The 17297-nt window shown below is 38.4% G+C and overlaps 1 protein-coding gene across 2 annotated transcripts in view; it reads left to right on the top strand.

The window, feature by feature from the left end:
* Positions 1-3353: 3353 nt before the first annotated feature.
* Positions 3354-17297, top strand: part of PSPC1 (paraspeckle component 1) — a 62377-nt gene continuing 48433 nt past the window's right edge. For both annotated transcript variants that reach the window (XM_054577466.1, XM_054577465.1), the window contains exons 1-2: positions 3354-3894; positions 11357-11658. In XM_054577466.1, coding sequence (XP_054433441.1) covers positions 3529-3894; positions 11357-11658 — 668 coding nt within the window. In that variant the 5' untranslated portion in view covers positions 3354-3528. The remainder of the gene's footprint in view (positions 3895-11356; positions 11659-17297) is intronic.

Raw genomic sequence — 17297 nt, 5'->3', positions numbered from 1 at the left:
ATTTTTGTGAACCTAAAACTGGTTTTAAAAAAAGGGTCTAAGTAAGTGGAAAGCAATTAGAATAATGCCTGGCAGATTTTGGTTTCTCACAGCTAGGAGTAAGGCACTATTGACATCCAGTAATGCCGCTAAACATACTTTCATAACAAATAATTATTTGGTCCTAAACATCAATAGTGTTGAAGTTTTAGAAAACCTTCTCTAATGCTTTCTGAGGCACCCTGGTATCTGATCTAGGGAATGAGTAGCTAGAGAGGAAATTAGAGGAGGACTTAGACATGTGGATCTCCAAAATATGAAGTGAAGATTCCCAAGAAAGACACAGAGACTATGGAGTGGACAGTGAGATATAAGAACACCAGAGAACAGGACAGAATGGAAGACAAAATGCTGTTTCAAAAAGGTAGAGGGAAATGATCAATAATAATAATAATTTTATAGTGCCAGAATATTTTCCAAAGACTGTAATTTATTCATTTAACATGTGCAATAAGCCTATGAAGTAGGTATTATTCCCACATTATACATGATTAAACTCAGGCATAGATCTACCATACTAGGTGCTATTGAATAGTCTGAGGTTTGACTGTTGCATTTGGTAAAGTAGAGGCTGTTGCCCACTGTGATGAGAGAGGTTTTCGAGGAATGGAATGTGGGAATAGACATCTGATTATTGGGGCTTAAGGAGAAATCAAGAGATGTACAAATGGAGAAAAAGTATAGATGACTCTCTTCTTTCTTTCCTAAAGAAATAGTAGCTACAGGACATGGAATCCAAAAAGTTTTATTTTCTTCCTTTCTTTTTTTTTTTTTTTTAAAGCTGATAGTTATATATCAGCAGTTTGTTTTGCCGATGGGAGTAGTTCAGTACTGATCAAATAACTGGTCCTTGGGAAAGTGATTAGATAAAAGCAAAGTACTTGGAAAGAAGAGGCTATCCAGCTGTGGCTGGGTAGCTAAGTTGGTTAGAGCATTATCCTGATACGCCAGGGTTGCAGCTTCAATCCCCAGTAGGGCACATAGAAGAATCAGCCAATGAATGCATAAGTGGTTGGAATAACAAAATCGATGTTTCTCTCTTTTTCTTCTTCTCCTCTAAAAATCAATAAATTTAAAAATAGATTTTGATTAGAAAAATGAAGATGTTACCTAGTGGGTTGACATTAGAGAAGATCAACAGTAATTCATTCAATGCAACAGGAGGGAAGGCAGTGTATATGGCTATGAATGGAATTAGGTTTGTAGATTAGGTGTTTAGAGAATGAGGTAATTTTATTCTGCCTTTTTCTTCAGTGAAATTAATAAAACTTGGCAATATCAGCTATCTGTGAGTTGAGGAGAATTGTTGGTCTGAGGAGAGAGAAAATGTGTAAAATTGTTGCATAGGAAATTAGGTGAGAGAAATAACTAAGGGCAGAGATCCTACCTGATATCTGTGGCCATAAATTTAAAGACTGGTCAGAAAGTTACTAAGGTGGGAGAAAGAAGGGAATGAAGAAAGGGTGGGGGGGGGGAGAGTTTATGTTGGCATGACCTTTTTGGATGCGGGGTTTTTGTTTAAGGAGAGAGGGGACATAGTGTCCAAGCTGCAAGGGATCAAAGAAAATGTCCAGTGACATATGGGATATAGGAGAAAAACAAATCCACTTCTAGCGATGGCTGCAGGGGAAGCAGTCTTCAGGAGAAAGCCATATTCCAGTTAACGCAGGAAGGTGAAGACATGTTCAGAGTAGGGATTTTGCTGATGACAGAGAATTAGTTTCCAAGAACTTTGGAGTAACTGAGCAAGGTGGGAGAAATGGGTAATACTGAGTAATTTGCCAAACTGTTTGTGGAGTCTGAGTGATTAGAATTTTGGTGGTAACTATGGTAGATAGGGATGAGTCCTGATAGTGTTTTATTTTTATTTCTTTTAAGATATAATTTAAATACTGTAACATTGGCCCTTTTAGTGCCCAGGTATACCAAATTTAGACAAATACATACAGTTGTATAGCCAGAACCATAATCAATATATAGTTCCATTTTCCAGAAATTTTCTGGTGTCCCTATGTGGTCAGCCCCTCCCTGCCTCCCAGCTCCTGCCAACCACTGATCTGTTTTCTGGAGTTACAGCTTTGTCTTTTCCAGAGTTATATATACAGAATGTAGCCTTATGAGTTACACTTTTGCTGTATCAGTTTATTTTAAAAAATTTTTATTTATTGATTTTGAGAGAGAGGGAGGGAGGGAGGAAGGAAAAGAGAGAGAGGAAGAGGGAAACACTGATTTGTTGCTTCAGTTATTGATGCATTCATTGCTTGATTCTTGTATGTGCCCTGACCAGGGATAAACCCCAGAACCATGGCATACTGGGGGAATGCTCTATCCAACAGGGCTACCTGGCTAGGGCTGGATTAGTTGTTTATTTTTTTTATTATGTAGTATATTCTATTATGTGAATGTACCACTGTTTATTCATTTACCAGTGGGACATTTTGGTTATTTCCATTTTTTTGCTGATCACAACAAAAACCCTTCAGTTTTTTTTGCAGATAACAACAAAAGCCCCTTTAAACATTTGCATATAGGTTTTTGTGTGAATACAAGTTTTTATTTCATTTGGCTAAATAGTTAGGAGTGGGGTTTCTGTTCTAAAGTCATCCTTTATTTAACTTTATGAGAAACTGTTGAACTGTTTTGCAGTGACTGTGAATTCTTTTTCTTTACACTCACTGAAGACTTACCATGTACCAGGAGCAGTGGAGGACAGCACTGAATATTTTGGTAGACATTGGTATAGTTCTCAGATCTTAAAATTTTTGCAGTCAGGCCTTTTACAGAAAACTTTTGAGGATTCTTGTCATAGAGTAGTTCCATAGGAGTTCTGGGGCTGGTTGTGTTACTTTCATAGGCATGGTTTTTATACAATTGGAGTGTCTTATTAGGAGATATAATAAAAACTTTGCTCTTGAAACAGGCAAAACGTGTTTCTACTTGTTTTAATTATTGGGAAATATGCTGTTATTAAAAGCTGTGTATAAAATGTGCAAGTTTTCATTTTGCAGTAGTCGCTGAAAATTGAGTTGGATATTTACATAAAATATCATATTTTAACACACTGCTGCACATATTGCACAATTTTCCCTAGCTGTACAATGAAGAATTCCTGCTATCGTAGGGGATTGGGAAACTGTACTTGACTGACCTAAATGCAGCTCTGTAAAAAAAGCACTGGTCAAGCTGTAGGCAGAGAAGCACGGTAGCTCAGGTGCGTTGGCGCCAAGACTGCGCAGGCGCGTTGGCTGCGGCGCGGGCGTTTGCGTAGGGGCGGGGCTTGCGGTTTGCGTCTGTTCCAACTGCGGCTGGAGACAGCGCCATTTTGAACGTTCAGCGGCCGCGGCCGTGAGGTGGGCCGGGCAGTGCTGGTGCCTCAGCGATCTCCTGCTTTTCTTTAGCTTTCGCCTTTCCAGTACCATCATCATCAGGAGGCACGGAGCCACAGACATATCTCTAGGGTTGGCTCCGGGTCCGAGGCGAAGCCCTCCGATGATGTTGAGGGGAAACCTGAAGCAAGTCCGAATTGAGAAAAACCCGGCCCGCCTGCGCGCTCTTGAATCGGCGGCGGGGGAGAGCGAGCCGGCGGCCGCCATGGCGCTCGCGCTAGCTGGGGAGACGGCGCCTCCCGCGCCCGCGCCCGTGGAGGAGCGCCCGGACGAGGAGGTGGGTTTCACCATCGACATCAAGAGCTTCCTCAAGCCGGGCGAGAAGACGTACACGCAGCGCTGCCGCCTCTTCGTGGGCAACCTGCCCACCGATATCACGGAGGAGGACTTCAAGCGGCTCTTCGAGCGTTATGGCGAGCCTAGCGAGGTCTTTATCAACCGCGACCGTGGTTTCGGCTTCATCCGCTTGGTGAGTGTGGGGCGGGAGCGGGTCGTCCGAGGTTCTGAGCAGCCGACCTTGCTGGCGGTTAGCCCTGCCCTGCTGGTTGTGATTGCTGATACGGGGAACCAGCAGGGTAGCAACTCCGAGGCCAGGCAGAGTGGGTTTGGAAGGAGAATGAATGGGAAAGAATTGGGAACGGGAACTCCGGCCTTACCGGAAGTCTCATTGGGCACAAAGGCCCGCCTAGCGGACTTTCTTCCTATAAAATTATCCAAATCGCCCCTTTGGCTTCCGCCAGACCGTAAAGCATTTAACGGTAAACCCCGTTATTTCTCACCGTGCTTCGCCTCAGCGCAGCCCGCATTTATCCTACACTCCGCAGTGTTGGGACTGTGCTGAATTACTCTATCCAATATAATGTGTCGCCACCAACATTCGGGAGGTTAAGACCTTTCGGAATTACATACTGTTTTAATACTTCCAGGTTTTAATACTAGGATGCTATATATTTACTCATTATTAATTTGAATCTTAGAAAGTTATTCAATAGGATACACAATTTGTGCCTCCTCTGTATATTTTTTGAAGAGTGAACGGTGAGCGTTTACGACACAGTATCATCTACATGGTGTTTTTCTGTGCTTTCTGGTGAATTCCATCAGTGTCTGTTTTACAGCACTGTTGTAATTCATATTTAGATGCTGGATATTTTCTTTCCCAACAAAATATCTATCTTGGAGGGAGGCATTTTTACACAAGTATGTGTGTTGTCGGGTTGACCCTCAGATTTTACCGTCATGGTAATTTGTGGAAGCTTTCCTATTGGAACTTTAGTTTTTAATACTGGGTTCTCAATGAATAGTGAAGACAAATTTTATTATGTAGAGAAAATTGATTGCGATTAAATGACACTACTTTTCAGGGAGGACATTTGAACATCTAAACGGCCTCAAGAGAAGGGGAAATCTTCCTACGGTATTAATGAGACATGGAAATTTTCTTAACCAGTGCATTTTCAACATAAAATTCGAAATGCACTTATGTTTTGGACATCAGAGAACCAGCCTGTCACGTGGTAAATTTTTTTAAACTAGATATGTATTCAGAAGTTTTCTTAAAATAAAGGAAGTTAGGTTTCTACAATAAAGTATTATAGACAACTTTCAGTAAACTCTTCCAAAAACGTGGTATTTAACCTTTTTGAAATCTTCAGCCTCTGGCATTATCTTGGTTTATGCTGAAGTTGACATTCTGGTAGAATCATTAGGGCTGCATTTCCCTCTTTTGGAAGTCTTACACTTACAAATAACCCAGTAAACATTTTATTGATGTGGAGACATCTTTTCCTTTCATATCTTTAAAGTTAATAATCCTTTATTAAAGCTGTGCAATAGGACTTTCTGCAGTGATGGGAATGCTTTGTGTCTGTGCTAATATAGTAGCCACTAGACATACGTGATTGTTTACTAATTAAAATATGGCTGTTGTGACTGAGGAGTTTTAAAGTTTACTTATTTATATACATTTTATTTATTTTTAAAGAGAGGAAAGGAGGGAGAGAGAGGGAGAGAAACGTCAGTGTGGGAGAGAAACATTCACAGGTTGCCTCTTGTGTGCTCCCCCAACCTAGACCAAACCCCAACTCAGGCATGTGACCTGAGCAGGAATCCAGTGACCTTTGGCTTTGCGGAGTTAAGCCCAACCAACTGAGTAAGGGCTAAGTTTTATATCTTCTTAAATAGTCACATGTAGCTAGTGGCTACTACATTGGACAGCAGAGCTCATTGCTTTTCTTTCTTTAAAAAAAAACAAACTATGAGATTATGAAATGGTAAGGTGAGAAGGGCTGCTGTTATGTTGCTTCTTTGGGATGTGCTCCTCCAAACCTACTACCCTAAATTTTTGTGTAAGAATATTAAAAATTTGTCAGCTGGAAATTAGAATTTGGTTTACAAAATTTGACTTTATGGATTAACTTTACCGTTTAACCCGAGCTCTGTGATTAATAAGTAAATTTAAAAGGTTTAAATATTTTTGAGCTATTCCTTTTTTTTTTTTTTTTCCTGTTTAGGAAAATCGTAGTGTATGCCTGATTTGAATGTAAGTAATGGCATAGTGGCTGTAGTCTTGTGTGTATAGGGGGGGGTGTAGTGGCTCTAAAATAGTGATAGCTTGATAAGATTTGTATTTTTAGAAATACTTTTTACTTGTTTAGTAATTTTAAATGCAAATAAATTTTCTTGGAATGGTAGCTGTAGTTTTGCAGTTCATTGATTAGGTGAGACATTTTTGAGGTGGTGTAGGGTTAGCATATTACAGGTATGTAACGGTAGAGAAAAGAATTTAAAAAATTGTACTTACTGATTTGTGAGAGAGAGGGAGGGAGGGGAAAGAGGGAAAGAAGGAACGAACCGTTGTACTGTTGTACCCACTTATTTATGCATTCATTGATTGCTTGTTGTTTGTTCTCTGACTGGAGAATGAACCTGCAACCTTGGTGTATTGTGATGATGCTCTAACCAATTGAACTAGCTGGCAAGGGTAGGGAAGAGAATTTAAGTGGCACTTCCTTGTAGTGAGGGTCTAATCCATAGGGTGAGGCTCTGGTACATTAGGGTTGAAATAGACTGTGTGTATTTTGGACCCATTTTTGTGGAATGTTAGATCCAACAGCTTCCTCTTACGTTTTGACTGGTTACTGCCAACTTAGATTGGATATATTAACTCAAAAGTTGTAGTGCATTTTAAAACTAATTTAATGTAGTTAAAGATGGTTTTTCACCTGAACTTGTTTTCTGCTTTTATTACCCCATCTCCTACTTTTAGCTTTAGTAGTCTGAATTTCTGGAGCTGTGATTCACAGAACTGTGGTCCCTGTCCAAATGCTTCAAATCTCTTCTTGGTGTAAGCAGAAGGCCACCTAAGTTATTTCTCCTACTATTCATGCTAGCAGTGCTTACCTTATACCATCTCAAAATTTGTCTCACCTCAATAATCAGTTAATTGGAAATTTGTTAGAAATGCAAATACTAGGGCCCCTTTTGTAGATCTACTGAGTTAGAAGTTTTGGGATTGGGTTCCAGCCGTTTCTGGTGTTCTTTTGATGGTAAGGTTTCAGAACCATTTTTCTAATTAAAGAATTAGAAGTCAACTGAATTTACCTTTACTTAGTTATGGGGGACTAAACCACTTCCCCTCGTGATTTTGATTTTTTAAAAAAGATTCATTTATTTTTTTGAGAGAGGGAAAGGAGGGATAAAAGGAGAGAAACATAGGTTGGTTTGCATGTCCCCAAGAGAAATGTCAATGGGTTGCCCCTCGCACGCCTGCAGACGTGGACTTGGCTGGCAACCCAGGCTTGTGCCCTGACCAGGAATCAGACTGGTGACTGTTTAGGTCTGCAGGCTGATGCTCAGTCCATTGAGCCACACCAGCCAGGGCTTAGATTTAGTTGTGAAATAATGTATGCTTTTTTACAGAATGTTCAATTGTTTTTAAAAGATTTTATTTATTTTCAGAGAGAGGGAAAGAGAGGGAGAAAGAGAGGGACGGAAACATCAGTGTGGTTGCTTCTCATAATTGCCTCTACTGAGGACCTGGCCCTCAACCCAGGCATGTGCCCTGTCTGGGAATTGAACGGGCGACCCTTTGGTTCACAGGCTGGTACTCAGTCTACTGAGCCACACCAGCCAGGGCCAGAATGTTCAAATGTTAATTAGAGAAGACAATGCAAAAGGTACTTAGTAAACGTGTTCAGCATATGATTTCAAAGTCATCTTTTATTTCAGGGAAGTTCCTTTAATTACAGTTTTACACTAGTGAAAGATCTTCCCTCCCCTCATATACTTACTAAACATGATCACTGTTAACCTTTGTATATTTTTCCCTAAAAATAAAAGGATACTATACACATTGTATTGTGATTTTCAGCTTTTCATTTATTATATCTTTTTGTGTCATTAGATTCTTTTTAATGACAGTATTTCACGGTATGAATGTACTGCAAGTTATTTAATCAACTTTCTATTGATCACCTTAAAGACTTTCCATTTTGCATTAGTGGATTTCCGTGTACTTATTTAATACTCTTGCAGTGGGGAATTTAACCACTAATAAACAGTGAGAGAAAAGAACATGTGTTTTGGAAAGAGCCTTTGGGATGGGTCCTGTGGTAATCAATAGACCCTAGTTGAGGGGTGTCCAGCCTTTTGGCGTCTCTGGGCCACACTGGAAGAAGAGTTGTCTTGGGCCATGTATTAAATACACAGACACTTAGGAAAACTGATAAGCAAAAAAAAAAAAAACGGTTCTCGCATACTTTTTGTGATATCTGTCACCACAGATAAGCAAAAAAGTCCTCACATGTAACCCTCATTATGCAGCACCCCTTTAGATAATTGTTTAAAATCATCGAGCAGGTCCCAAGTTTGTGATCACTAATATAGAAAATGTACATTTCTAAGTAATAAAACTAAGTAGTGTTTTAAGTAAATTTATGGTTTTGTGTTAGATCGCACTCATAGCCATCGTGGGCCATGGACTGGACACCCCAACCCTAGTTCAGGCAGTCTCTATCTTGGATGGTCACTTAGTTTCTTGTTTTTATTTTTTTTATTCCTTTCAGTTAAGAACCTGTAGTTTTACTTTTTACTTAAGAGTGATGCAGGGACACCAGCTGGAAGGTGGGGTTTATGGTGTATTGGTGGAGATTGTGACTTGTGAATACATTTAGGTCAGCATTTGCAGTGTGTGAAACAAAACCTACTTTATAAGACTGTTGGTGAGGATAATACATATTTTTAATTAGTACACATACTTCAGTACACATCTAGACCAGTGGTTGTCAAATGGGGTAGTTTTGCTTCCCAGAGGATGTTGGACTGTCAGGAGGTATACTTGGTTGTCAAAACAGGGGTTTGGATCTACTGCACAGGACAGTCCCCACACAACAAGAATTTATCTTGCCCATGATGTCAGTGGTGCCCAGGTTAAAAAACTCTGATGTAGAACCATTTAAAACAAGGAACAGTATAAACTTAAATAAAAGGATTAGGACATTGAAAGTTCCTGACAATGTGAACATTTTCCTTTGGCCAAAAAGCATTAAAAATTGAATTTATTTCTAACAGTAAAAAATTATGTGATTTAACAAAAATTGAGGTTTCTTGCTTCCACTGGGGAAACAGAGAAAGACATTGTGAGTGAATTTGACTAAATCTGACAAGGTGATTCCCACTAGAAATACCCTTTGATTTTACAGAATCCACTTTACGCGCTCTATCCTCCTGTCCCCAAACATTTTGTTGTAAAAGATTTGAGACAGATCGTGTATATATGCATAACCCACCATCTTGATTCTACAGTTAAATATTGCTGTATGTTTTTTTCACATACCTCTTCATCTCTCTCCATCATTCATCAGTTTATGCCTCTTAAATAAAACTCCAGCATGCTTATTAAAGTCCAGTATTATTTTTTGAGGTATTTGAAATCTACATACAGTGAAATTTTCAACTTTTAAGTGTGTGATTTTAGACAATTACATCAGTCTGTTTAACTCAGACTCTTATCAAGTTACAGAACATTATCATTATCTCATGAAATTTCCTTATGTCCCTTCCCATTCCCAATTATACCCAGCAACATTTTAATTCAAGACTCCATTCCTAAAATCTGCCTCTCAGAGTTGTTGGGTTATGATTTATTAGGTATATAGTACCTGTCCCTTGTTGGATATTCATTGAATATTTACTGGGACTACTGCTATTAAGAGTTAAAAACAAAGTGGCCATTTTGAATATCTGTGAAAAGGTTAGATTCATTTTTCTTTGTAATATTCTGTAGATTTTTTACATAAGTGCAGTATTTTAAAGCTGTTATGAACAATTTAGGGATTGAATAAAGAAGGGCTCTTGTGACCTTAAGACTTTTTTCATAAGATAATGTATTTGTACTCTTCTTAAGAATGCATACTATGCATAAAAAGCCTCTTTTAAAGTCTCTGGACAGTTAAAACAAAAACACTATACCTTTATTATTACTTTATTACTTAAATGTAATTTTTGTGATATCTTCCACAGATAAGCAAACAAGTCCCCACATGATAACCCTAATTATGCAGCAGCCCTTTTGATAATTGTTTAAAATCGTCAAGCAGGTCCCAAGTTTGTGATCACTAATATTGAAAATTACATTTTTGTAATATAGAAATATTACATTTTTGTAATAAATACAGTTTGTTGTATTATTGTTTTAGATGCCTGTATTCTATACCTTTGAATTCAAGAAGAAATTCTCTTATCCTGGGGTTTCAGCAGTGAACATATTTTCTAGTTTATAAGTGCTTGAGCACTTGCTTCTTTATGAAATGGAGAGAACTCGTAGAGCCCATGAGTGTGTGTGTGCGCACGCGCGTGCACACTTCTCAAATGTAATGGTGAGAAATGTGTATCCTTTGAAAGTATTCCTGGAGAAGTGATTAACAACACCTGATAGTAGTTTTCACAGATAATATAGAAAAGAAATGGACATAAAAAAGAAAGGATTTGTCTGACATTTGAGAGCTCTTATTTTTATTAAGGTATAATGTCCCTGGCCGAGTAGCGCAGTTGGTTAGAGCGTTGTCCCAATACAACCAGGTTACAAGTTTGATCCCTTGTCAGGACACATACAAGAATCAACCAATGAATGAATCAATTTTCTTTTTCTCTCCCACACCCCCTCCTCTACAAGTCATTTAAAAAAAGATAAATAAATATCAAAAACTTGGAGTGCATAGAGAATTTTGTTTAAACACTGGTTTCTAGTAACTGGTACTTGGTATTGAAAAATAATTACGTATTTCTTTTATTTATTTTTATTTTTGATTTCATCTTTATTGTATTTTTTCCATTACCCTTTAGTCCCCTTATACCTCCTTCCCCAATGTATTTCTTTTAATATATGTAGATTTTAAAAAATATTATTTGAGTATCTAATAATTTGTAATTTGTTTATCAGCAGATAATCTTTAAGCGATGGCTTTTTTTTTTAATCCTTACCTGAGGGGATGGAGGGTGTGTGTGTGTGTGTGTGTGTAAAATTTAAATTGATTTTAGAGAGAAACAGCAATCATTTACCTCCTGGATGAACCCTGACAGTGGATAGAACCTGCAGCCTAGTTTTGTGCTCGGATTTGGGATTGAACCTGCAGTCTATTGGTGCATGGGACGGAGCTCCAACCAACTGAGCCACCCAGCCAGGGCAAAGTGATGGCTTTTTAATAGGACATTGAGGTTGGGACTTTGTACTCAGAATGTTTAAAATTACATCAAATAATTAATAAAATGCATGTTATATACCAAAGTTGAAAGACACAAAAACAAAGTGATTCTATCAGTTATTTACTAAAGCTACCCAGATGACTAGCTAATCTCCCTAGAAACAGACTACTATTTACAATTTTTCTGTTGGTATCATCTTTTAAAAGTGATTTTTTTCTCCTGAAAAGGAATCCAGAACACTGGCTGAAATTGCAAAAGCAGAGCTGGATGGCACCATTTTGAAGAGCAGACCTCTCCGAATTCGTTTTGCTACACATGGAGCAGCCCTAACTGTCAAGAACCTTTCTCCAGTTGTTTCCAATGAGCTTCTAGAGCAAGCATTTTCCCAGTTTGGTCCAGTAGAGAAAGCCGTTGTGGTTGTGGATGATCGTGGTAGAGCTACAGGAAAAGGTTTTGTAGAATTTGCAGCAAAACCTCCTGCACGAAAGGCTCTGGAAAGATGTGGTGATGGGGCGTTCTTGCTAACAACGTAAGTTTTAAACATTTTGTCATTTTTCTAGGCAGTTACATAATAGGTTTCTCTCTGTTCTGGAATTCTGTCTTTCCTTCTGTCTGTAGTTCATACTGTCTTAGCATGTGGTAAGTAGATGGTGAGTAAATATTCAGTGAATATAAATAAGGAGTTTCTGTGTCCCTCTAGGAATCAGGGTTATACTTTCTTTCAACTGGAGTTTATTGATTCATACTTGTGTCTCAGGAATGTTTCTTATTATGGTTTTCATTTAATTTACTGAATGTCTGTTATATGCAAAGCAAAATTTCATACAGGAATATAGGAGATATTGTGGGTTAAATTCTAGACCACTACGATAAAGCGAATTTGGTGATAAAGCAAGTCACATGAAATTTTTGGGTTTCCTAGTGCATGTAAAAGTTATGTTTACACTATATTGTAGTCTATTAAGTGTACAGTAGCATGTTAAAAAAATGTACATCCTCTAATTTAAAAAATACTTTATTGATAAAAAAAGCAAATGCTGTTGGAGAAATGGCGCTGATATATTGCCCAACATAGGGTTGCTAGCAGCCTTTAGTTTGTTAAAAATATAGTGTTTATGAAGTACAATAAACAAGGTATGTCTTTATTTAAATAATGACATTTTAATCGACTTTATTGAGGTATAATTTACATATATTAAAATACACCCAATTTTAAAACAGTGAAGGTTTTTTTAGAACTTTCTGTTTTTAAAGATTTTATTTTTTAAATTTATATATTTCTTAGAGAAGGGAAGGGAGGGAGAAAGAGGGAGGGAAACATTTATGTGTGGTTGCATCTTGTATACCCCCTACTGAGGTCCTGGCCTGCAACCCAGGCAAGCACCCTATACTGGGAACTGAACTGGCAACTCTGGTTTGCAGGTACTCAATCCACTGAGCCACACCAGCTAGGGCTAAAACAATGAGTTTTAGCAGATGTGTGTATAGTCACACAACCTACCACCACAATTAAGATAAAGAATATTTCCACCATCCAACAAAAATTCCTTTGTGCCTTTTGTATTTATTCCCTGTTCCTTATCCCTGTCCTAGGCAGCTATTGATCTTTCTGTTACTGTAAATTAGTTTTGTCTTTTCTAATTTATTTTTTAATTTATTTTATTTTTTAAAAGATTTTATTTATTTTTAGAAAGAGGGGAAGTAAGGGAGAGAAACACTGATGTGCAAGACACATATCAATTGGTTTCCTCTCGCATGCCCCCAACTAGGGACCTGGCCTGCAACCCAGGCATGCGCCCTGACTGGGAATCGAACCTATGACCCTTTGGTTCACAGGCCAGCATTCAGTCCACTGAGCCACACCAGCCAGGGCATGTCTTTTCTAGTATTTTATGTAAATGAAATAACATATTATGTACTCCTTTGTGTCTGATTTATTTTGCTTAGCATAACATTGTGTTCGTATTTTGTTCCTTTTTTTTAAAAAAAAAACAGTATTTTTGATTTTAGAGAGAGGGGAAGGGAGGGAGAAAGAAAGGGAGAGAAACATCCCTTTCTTTCAACTCAGGCAACTTTGATGCAACTGAGGCATGTATGCCCTGACTGGGAATTGAGCTGGTGACCTTTTGGTTCGTGGGCTGATGCCCAAGCAACTGAGCTATATTATCTGGACTCTGTTTTGTTCCTTTTTATGGCTGAGTTGTATTCCATCATGGGGTCATTACTACAGTTTGTCCAGTGACTTTTGGGTGGACATCTGAGTTGATTCAACTATTGACAGTTGTGTGGAAGGCTTCTTGTGAACATTATGCTTTCATGTGTCTTGGATAATATTTAGTGGTAAATGGCTGTATATTCAACTTTATAAGAAATTGCCGAACTCTTCTAAAATGGTTTGTATCATTTAACACACTCACCAGCAGTGACTGAGAAAGTTCTGGTTGCTCCATATCCTTACCAACATTTGAGAGCCTTCATTTCTTAGATCCTCTGAGTGTAGGTGTGTCTATTGCGGTTTAAATTTTATATTCTTGTCTTGGCAGGGTGACTTGATTGGTTGGAATATCATCCTATGTATGAAAAGGTTGTGGGTTTGATACCTGGTCAGGGCACATACCTAGATTGCAGGTTTGATTACCAGTTGTGTTATGAACAGAGGCAACTGATTAATGTTTCTCACATCAGTGTCTGTCTTCCCACCCCCTCCGAAATTCATACACATCCTTGGGTGAGGGTTAAAAAAGAAAGAGGCTACATTAAACATTTTATATTCCTAACGACTAAGGATGAAAAACTTTTCATGTGCTTTTTAGCTATTATATTTTTGTAAAATGTGTTGACAGTTTTTGCCTAATTTTTCATTGGGTGGTTTGTCTTAGTGTATTAACAAATATGGGTACAGTGTGTATTATGACTATTTCTCCCAGTCTGTGGCTTTTTAATTTTCTTCATTAGTGTTCCACAAAGAGTAGAAAGTTTTGTTTTGTGAAGCCTAACATCAATTTTTTTTGTTTTAATGTTTGTGCTTTTTGTATTCTTGTGTGAAATCATTGCCTTTCCTAAGGTAATAAATCATTTCTCATGTTTTCTTGAGAAAATTTAAAAAATTGTTTTTGTTGTTTTTGGAGAGCAGAGAAGGGAGGTAGAAAGACAGGGAGAGAAGCATCGATTGGGAGAGAAACATCGATTGAGAGAGAAACATCGATCAATTTTGCCTGCTGTATGTACCTTTGACTGGGGATTGAACCCATGCATGTGCCCTGGCCCGGAATTGAATCTGCGACGTTTTTAGCAGGACGATTCCCAGCCAACTGAGCCATGTTGGCCAGGGTTCTTGAGAAATTTTATAGCTTATTAATTTATACCTGTGGTCCATTTTGAGTGTGATATAAGGTAACAAGTAATTTTTTTTTCATAAAAGGATCTAATTATTTTAGCAACGTTAATTGGAGGAAAAAAACCAAACTTCTCCTTTGTTACCTTTATCAAACACTTGGGGAAAAAATCTGCACTGTTTTCTGTTTCATTGATCAGTATATCTTCATACCTGTGTTGTACTTTCTTTAGTCTAAGCTTTGAAATCAGGTGGTATCATCCTATGTCATACTTTTTTCAAATTGTTCTGGTTCTTTTTTATTTTTTAAAGGTCTTATTTATTTATTTTTAGAGAGAGGGGCAGAGAGGGAGAAAAACATCGGTGTGTGTGAAAGAAACATGGATGGGCTGCCTTTCACATGCCTCCAACCTAGACAGCCCACAACCCAGGCATGTGTCCTGACTAGGAACAAACAGGCGGTCTTTTAGTCTGCAGGCCGGCGGTCAATTCACTCAGCTATACCAGCCGGGGCTACTTTTTAATTTTTAAAAAATACTTTTATTTTGTTTACTTTTAGGGAGAGAAGAAAGGAGGGAGAAAGAGAGGGAGAGAGACACTTATGTGTGAAATATTATTTGATTCTTGCGCGTCCCCATCTGGGGAACTGGCCTGTAACTCTGGCGTGTGCCTTGACCAGAAATCAAGCTGGAGACCTTGCTGTTTGCCGGAATACTCCCAAGAGCTCCACCAATGAGGGCAAATTGTTCTGGTTATTATTGTTTCTTTTTATAACCTTACTGATTTTAAAATCAGTTTATCTCGCTTGAGCTCTGGCGTGGGAACCAAAAGGTCACTGTTTCATCCCAGTCAGGGTATGTGCTTGGATTGTGAGCCAGGTTCCCAGTTGGGAGCATGCAAGAGGCAACAGAATGTTTCTCCCTCTCTTTCTTCCTCCCTTTCTCTTCTCTAAAAAATAAAATCATTAAAAAGAAAAGAAAAAAAGAAATCAGTTTGTCAATTAAGAAGACATTCTGGGCTTTTAATTGGAATTACATTCTGCCTACTGCTCATTTGGGGGAAATTGACATCTTCACAGTATCTCTCTCCATATACTTAAAAATAATACGAAATTAAAATAGTCATTAAACCTGTTACCATGTTAACATGCCTTTCTTTCAGTTTGCCCATGAAGTTCTTGATGTTCATCCTTAGTCTTCAGACTAGATTTGGTGTAAAAGTTTTTTGTTTGATTAGTGCATTGATTCCTTTTATCTCTGAAGCTGTGCCTGACCCTGGTACTTACTTTGCTATTGCTTGGGATCATTCAGCTGTTTTAGAGTTTGGGGAATTAGATACAAAGACAATGTTTAAAAAAAAAAAAAAGACTTACTTCCTGGCCAGCAGCTTAGTTTGGGGATTTTTAGGGCATTTTTCAGTTTGTTTCAGATAGTTAAGCATTTGTGCCATGTCACCTGTTTTACATCACAGCCAACTTGTTCTCTATGAGTCTTTGGTGTTATTTGCTTTCCTTAGAGAATTTTCTCCAGATCATGACAGGCCTTGCTTGCTCTTCTATTTTTTTTCACATTTTACTAAGATGTTACCTCCTCAGAGAAGCTGACTGTTTTAAATTAAAATAACCATTCCCTCTGTCAGTGATGCTTTACTCTCCAATTTATTTTTCTTTAGAGCACTTACTGTTTTAACTTGTATGTCTTCCTCTGCGGTAAAATATAAGCTTCATGAGGGCAGAGCCTCAGTTAAGTTCAGCACCTGTTTTTTTTTTTTGTTTTTTGTTTTTTTTTAAGATTGCACTTATTTTAAAGAGAGGAGAAGAGAGGGAGAAAGAGAGGGAGAGAAACATCAATTGCTTGCCTCTCGTAGGCTCCCCACTGAGCACCTAGCCCGCCATCCAGGCATGTGCCCTGACCAGGAATCAAACCAGTGACCTTCCTGTTTGCAGAATGATGCCCAACCGACTGAGCCATAGAAGTCATGGCCAAACATGTATATTTTAGTAGATCCTGGCCACATAGTAAGCTTATAATTTTTTAATGAATGAAGGAAGGAAGGAACAAAAACAGTGGGCATGTGTGTGATTGGTAAATTTTTTTCCACTGCTAGCTTTGGTTAATTGGTGTTTTTTAAAGCCATAGCTAGGTATTTAGTAAATATTTAATCATTTCTTACAGGTAGCTTTTAGAATAATTTATAAACAACTTTTAAAAATACATTTGTCAAGTTGAGAGAAACATTGATTTGTTATTCTGATCCTTCATGCATTAATAGGTTGATTCCTGTATGCACCCTGACTGGGGATTGAATCTGCAACCCTGGCCTGTTGGGATGACCCTCTGACTGACTGAGCTGGCCATATCCAGAAACAATTTTAGTGGAATGGGGAAGATGTTGAATATCTATTTTTTAAAGATTTTATTTATTTATTTAGAGAGAGGGACAGTAGGGAGAAAGAGGAGAGAAATATTACTTGGTTGTCTCTTTGCATGTGCCCTGACCAGGGACCATGCCTGCAACCCAGGCATGTGCCCTAACCAGGAATTGAACTGGTGACCTTTTGCTTTGCTTTGCAGGAGGAAGCCCAACCAACTAACTGAGCCATATGGCCAAGGTGGTGTTGAATATTTTATAATCTGTCAGATACCTTTTTTTAAAATTAAAGATTTACCTATTTTTAGAGAGAGGGGAAGAGAGAAAGAAGGCGAGAAACATGGGTGTGTGAGAGATACATTAATCCGTTGCCTCTTGCACACTCCCCACTGGGGACCCGCCCCGCGACCTAGGCATGTTCCCCGACTGGGAATTGAACTGGCGACCTTTTGGTTTGTAGGCCG

Source organism: Pteronotus mesoamericanus, unplaced genomic scaffold (assembly GCF_021234165.1).
Source record: "Pteronotus mesoamericanus isolate MK-2021 breed Mesoamerican mustached bat unplaced genomic scaffold, CSHL_Meso_final contig_433, whole genome shotgun sequence".
In the NCBI taxonomy this organism is placed as follows: Eukaryota; Metazoa; Chordata; class Mammalia; order Chiroptera; family Mormoopidae; genus Pteronotus; species Pteronotus mesoamericanus.
Note: the sequence above shows the minus strand (reverse complement) of the source record. Positions and strands in the feature narration are given on the sequence as shown.